Genomic DNA, 6,653 nt, shown 5'->3' with positions numbered 1-6,653 from the left:
TTTGTTTGATATTTTTAAATTATTTTAAAAGTATAATTAATATTTACTTTCAAAAAGTTTGAATAAATACTAATTTATTTACCCATTTTAAAACCAAATACATTTTTATAATTAAAACTTAGAAAATAAAGTTAGCACACATTTAATTATTTACAAAGTAAACTTGTATATAAGAAAAACTCACATTTTATTCATTAAGAAAAACTTACATTTCACGGACCAAATGAGTGAGTAAAATAAATGATGAGAGAAAAAAATAAAATTCTTAAATGACATTTAAGTTTCACTCATTTGGTTCGTAGGATTTAAGAAAATCAATGGCTATGATTGAATGTAACTAGCCTAACTTAAATTGGGGTGTAAGCGAATTCCTCCTCTAAAATTATATATTTAGTATTAACATTATATTTTTTTATAAATTAAATAATATTTAATTTTAATTTAGAAAGAAAATATTATTAATGTGAATAAGAATATAATTGTCAATTTCATGAGTAGAGAGATAAAGTCATATTCTCTCTATCTTCTTGTTCTTTTCTTTTTCTCTTCTACTAAACAACTCAATTCCACTCTTTTTCTCACATTTTTCTTTCTCCTCTTCATCTTTCTTTCTTTTTAACTTCTCAACAACCAAAGGAAAGCTAAAAGTCAAAATCTGATTTCCATGAGCAATACTTGCTAGAAAGGATAATCACATCATTAAAAAAATTAGATAATTACCCATAAAATGATTATATAATTTTTTAGCACAAAAAATTATCTGTTAAAATTTCTCAATATAATAAAATTTCTCAATATAATAAAATTTCTAGCCTATTGTTGAATATTACATTAATTTTCAAGTCAAAATTTGCTTACAATGATTTTCTTTATTATATTTTGTATTAATTTTACATAAATGTACCACCGAAAAGGTTTTAGTTTTTAAAATAAAAAAATATAACGTAGATAATCTAAAAAAATGTTATCTAAGTAAATTGTGATCAAACATTACCCAATTTGGTCTAAAAATTAATTTCATATAAATTTATCATACTTAAATAAAGATTAAATTCAATTACTTTTTATCTAAATAATGACGCCCATGTTAATGTCATTATTCTCGGTGGTAATGTCTCTTAGTCATCAACTATATCATTTGGAATTCATCAATCGAGTTTGATGTGATATTAATGTCAGTGTTGTAGATTCATAACCTCGCCCTATGTTTTTGTTTGATGGCCACAAGAGCTACTTACCCACTAGATTTGAAACATAACTATTAGTCAGATTCATTGACCTTGGTTATTCCATTTAACCCGATTGAATTGGAATTTTCATTATAAAAAATAATACAAATATTTATTTGGTGCAAACCAAAGCCATGTACAAGATCATTCAGCCATCTAGTCAATCTAACCGTCCAATCTTGATACCATTTGTGTATACATCTTACCTATCCACTTTTGTGGAAGCTTCTTATTTAGTTAACCACTTCCCGAAAAGGTAAAAAGATCAAAACAAAACATTCCATCAAAGCATATTCAAATAGATGTAGGAATATCCCAATATAAGAAAACAAATTCAGTGTATACAACCATCAATTTGTAAACAAAATAGGACTGAGTCACGTCGATTCGAAGAAGTGAATCCTGAATATTGTGAAGATCTCATACTCATAATTTCTTGCCCAAAACAAAATCATGACCAAATGCAAACACATTCCTCTCATGTAATTATTAGGACTTAATGAAAGGCGTGTGAAAGTTTAACTAATGACCAAATATATATTAAGATACTCTTTTATATAAAAATTATATTAAGATACACCGAGTTAAATGCTTGACGCGGATTATGCGTAAAATGGCATTATTATTTACCATGTGAAATTACTCAAGATTTTTTGATTTAGCATATTATTCCTTAAAAAGAAGAAGCAGCATATTTTACTTTTCAATTTATTTTTAGTGTAATATATATACACTAATAGTGTAAGTGTCAATAATAATTGAAAATGAATGTTGGATAATATAATAAGAATATAAAAATTTCTTACACTTAATGTATATTTTTTTTTCTTTTTTCCTATTTACTAATCAATATCCAACTAGCTTATATCTGTAAAAAGATCTTTCTGAAGCGTTCACATTATCTTCCACGTTCTGAAGTGAGGGATGCTAGTTAAGCCAAAGGAGGAAAACACGCCTTTAATAAAATATCCTCACCTAGCACGTGATTATTCAATAATATGATCCCCTGATAATCAACTCATACTAGAGACTCGATATTTTCTTTCAAAAAAATATTTAATATAGATTTAAAATATTTTTAAATAAAGATATTTATAAATCTTTAAACTTATTATAGTCTTAGATTCTATATTGGACTATCATGTAATAGAGAAGGATAAACCACATTAATTCAGTTTCATCTTTTTTGTTTCTTTTCTTTTTCTTATATAACATAAAAATAATAATCTTAGTTTCCCAAGACAATCTTAAGTCATCAAATATCAACTAGATTTCCTCGTATATTATATAAGGAGAGTCTTCTTCATTCTTCAAAGGCACAGTTAGTTTTTTCTTTCTTCGGTTCTATTTTCTTTCTTCTACACAAAGCAAAAACTAAACAACACAAACAAATACACACTAGCATCTTCAAGAAGAACCAAGAAGATTCTTGCTACAATGGATTGGGTTCGAGGAGAATCAGTAGGTAGAGGAAGCTTCGCTAAGGTAAATTTAGCAATACCCAGAAACAGTTCAATTCAATTTTCTTCTCCGACCGCAGTGAAATCCTCCGAGGTTTCAACATCGTCATCACTCAAGAACGAGAAAAGAATCCTCGACTGGATAGGTTCTTGTCCAAGAATCATTCGTTGTTTCGGAGATGATTACACCTTTGAGAATGGTTCCGATTACTACAACTTGTTCCTCGAGTATGCCTCCGGCGGAAGCCTCTCCGATCAGCTCAAACTTCACGGCGGAAAGTTCCAAGAAACCTCTGTTCGCGGTTACGCAAGGTCTATAATCGAGGGTCTAATGCATATTCATGAAAATGGGTTTGTTCATTGCGACATAAAGCTACAAAACATCCTCGTATTCAGTGGAGGAGAAATTAAGATTGCTGATTTTGGTCTAGCGAAGAAAACAGGGGAGAATGAAAAGAAAACAGGGTTTGAGTGCAGGGGAACCCCTCTGTTTATGTCACCGGAATCGGTGAATTCCGGTGAGTATGAGTCACCGGCGGATATATGGGCTTTCGGGTGCGCGGTGGTGGAGATGGTGACCGGAAAACCAGCTTGGAATGTTAGGAGTGATCCCAATATGTTTTCTTTGTTCGTACGAATTGCAGTGGGAGAAGAATTGCCTGAGATTCCTGAGGAGTTGTCACAAGAGGGTAAAGATTTTCTTGCTAAGTGTTTTTTTAAGGATCCTACAAAAAGATGGACGGCTGAGATGCTTTTGAAGCACCCTTTTCTTTCTGATGGCACTGTTACATTGGAGTGTGTTAATGAGAAAAAGCCATCACCAAGAAGCCAATTTGATTTCCCTGATTGGGTTTCTAGCACTACTACTTCTGTTCCATGTACACCGGAATTCGGAGAAGCTAGTGAATGGAAATATGATTCAACTTCCTTGTCTAATTTCTTTTCTCCGACCAATCGGCTCCGGGAAATCGCAACCAATAATGGACCCCTGGATTGGTCTGAATCAGATGGTTGGACATGTGTTAGGTGAAATTACAATGTTGTTAGGCAGAGGAGGAATTGAGGTTCCAGAAGATCTGGGTTATTGTCACATTCTTTGATTATGATTTTAGGTTGTAAATTGGTTAGGATATACTTACATTCTTGATTTCTATCTAACTTGATGGAATAGTTTTAACTATCGCCCTTTGTGGCCAAGTTTTCAGAGGCTGATTTTATAATCCAATTCTTTTTTCTATCTGATCTCTTCCATGCTAAATTTTGTTCTCTCATTCAGTACTAATTCATTACTTGATAAATATATACATACATATATATATAGATAGATAGATGCGATTAAGCTCAATTAGTATAGTACTGCACAATTTCTACCTTGCAGTGAAAATTTTGTCTATAATTTTTTGAATAAATATATCAAATTTATCTGTAAGTTATCTAAGATAACCTTGTTCAGGGATGGTGTCAGACCTTGGTGGCTGAAGTGTTGACATGATCATGTAACATCAGTTACCATAATAGGATAGGGTAATTGGTAGTTTTGCCTTCAAAACTTTGACATATTTTTGTTGTCAAAGCGTAAGGTAAATTAATGGTTTGGTGCTAGGAGCTCAAATCTGTAGAGTACACAGTATTGGGAAACAATGGAAAAGTGTGATTTTGTGAATTTTTAAATTTATTTTATTTAAAAATAATTTAAAATTAGGACTATTAGATGATTTATTGTGTTACATGTCATCATCTAGTATTAGACTTTTCATTATTCTTATAATAGATTTCATTTGAGTTGTTGAATAAGTGGGAAAAACTATAATCTAATATCTCTAAAATTATATTTTCTAATATATCAAACTAATCATATCCTATCAAATAACATACAAATATTATTTTATGTTTTTTTATTTTTTTCCTAATATATAATAACTTTTTATTAGACTGAAACACAATAGAACACAAAAAGTGGGACAGTTGATCTTATTAAGATGCCAACGGCAGTGGAACATTTTTTGGGGTCTTTATTGTGTGGTGTGCCAAAGGGAAATCAGCTCTTCCTGTATTTTGGGAACAAGAATTTGGGTTGAGTCCAGCCCCGGAGGGTCCTCACATTCTAATAGTAGAGGATCCAGTACGGAATAGAAGTCTAATTTCAAGAAATTCAGTGTTGTAAAGTAAGAATACAATAAAAAGAAAATCCAATTCAAAAGTTTACAATTCAACTGTGTAAAGAAAACAATCCTGATCAACTAGATGTGGAGTTCCTCTATTTTCTTCTAATTATTATGAATTTAAATATTTAATCTTACACCAGAATAGGAATGACAGAAAGAAAGGAATCCACCATTACATCTAACAAGTCATTATAGAATTTTGGCAACAGATTGAGATCAAAGTATTCTAGATTTTTTTATGGAGTGGGCAGTGGTCAAATAAGGAACAATCCCTTAGTATGTGTTGTACAAAGTAGAAAGAGAACAAGAGAAAAAACTACTCCACATAATGTCAATTGTGTTGCAAAGCATGGTTTCCTTCTAGCCATTTAGAAAATTATTTGCAGACACATGATAGAGAGCATGGTTTCAAATAAATTGTGGTTGTGATTACCTGTGTGGTTTTATCTTAGTTGTGAAAAATTATGATTGGAAAAATATGATTCATGGAGTTTAAATTAGGGTGGCTGTACAACTGTGAAGACAGTTGATATTGTGGTTGTAGTTGAAGATATAGATGAAGACCGAGAATATGGTAGAAAATAAAAGTGGAGAATAAAAACCGTATAAAATATATATTGTGAATGAATTTAGAGTAAATTTTGATTTATTATCTGAGTTTAATTTTAATGATTCATCATGTTTAATTTTATTTTATTGATAAACTATGTTGTCTAACTTTGTGTTTATCCGGGCAATGTGATTGATTTTAAGAAAAGGAAGTATACATTAACGGTATAATAGTTTTTTATATTGTCTTTGTATTATCCATAATTTATTTTCAATTATTATTGACTCTTTAATATAAATAAATAGTGGATGATATGCTGTCTCCATATAAATTTTTACATTCTCATTGCATATATACTACACTATAGATTATTGCATTTTCTGAAAATTTCTTTGGGTCCAAAGTGAAATATGCAAACAGTGCGTTTTGTTTTTCTTATTGGCTTCTATTTCAAACGTAGCTGAAAGCCTGTAAGACAGGGAAACACATCAACAATAAACACCAAAATTAGTCATGTGCATATGAATTCATTAAATAAACATGTGGTGTTGGTGTATAACTTGATTTAATGGCAAAAAACCCAATTTTTTAGCTGGAACAAACATGGTAGCCCATAACGCATCAGGGATTTAAACTCTGTGGGTAGATTGATCCAATTTGGAATAACGCTCAACTTGAGCCAGTCCATGTGCAAAGACATAACTGAACCAAGACGGGCCACATAAACTGAAGGGGTCATCGTGGACAACATCAATTCTTTAATCTTTAGGCTGGTTTTCGGGCCCACACACCCATACATACATACCTCTATATAATATTCTATTTCATTGGCACCCTGGCTCACCAACATTTTTGTTAACTTAGAACATCCGCAATGCAAAATGTTTTATTTATTGGTGCAATATTTATGCAATAAAAACTTATATATAGTCAATATATTATTTACTATTTATTTGTATTACTTACATTCAAATTTAATAATTATTAATTTTTTATAATGGATAATATAGTGACAATATACAAAATTCTTCACTATCAATGTATATTTTTTATTTGAGCCATACACATTATTTTTTAATTTATTATACTTCCTTACAAAGAACATCAACTACCCTTTCTTCATAATGATCACATCATTGATATTCTTATTTAAATCCCACAATCTATCACACAATTTTATATTTTACTATAAACATAATCAAATGTTAAAAAGTTGAGTGATTTTTTATAAAACAATTGGGCCACTTAG

General features: G+C 30.4%; 1 protein-coding gene across 1 annotated transcript; it reads left to right on the top strand.

Annotated features, from left to right (window-relative positions):
* The first annotated feature begins 2,520 nt into the window (after positions 1-2,520).
* Positions 2,521-3,866, top strand: LOC109338938 (mitogen-activated protein kinase kinase kinase 3-like). The gene has a single exon (XM_019576291.1). The coding sequence runs from the start codon at positions 2,667-2,669 to the stop codon at positions 3,717-3,719; it is 1,053 nt and encodes a 350-aa protein (XP_019431836.1). The 5' UTR covers positions 2,521-2,666; the 3' UTR covers positions 3,720-3,866.
* Positions 3,867-6,653: the final 2,787 nt, after the last annotated feature.

The sequence above is a fragment of the Lupinus angustifolius genome, unplaced genomic scaffold, assembly GCF_001865875.1.
Source record: "Lupinus angustifolius cultivar Tanjil unplaced genomic scaffold, LupAngTanjil_v1.0 Scaffold_49_130, whole genome shotgun sequence".
In the NCBI taxonomy this organism is placed as follows: domain Eukaryota; kingdom Viridiplantae; phylum Streptophyta; class Magnoliopsida; order Fabales; family Fabaceae; genus Lupinus; species Lupinus angustifolius.
This window is presented reverse-complemented; position numbering and strand designations above follow the sequence as displayed.

Excerpts from the sequence above, each read along its gene's own strand:
- LOC109338938 (XM_019576291.1), top strand. The coding sequence starts at position 2,667 with ATGGATTGGGTTCGAGGAGAATCAGTAGGTAGAGGAAGCTTCGCTAAG.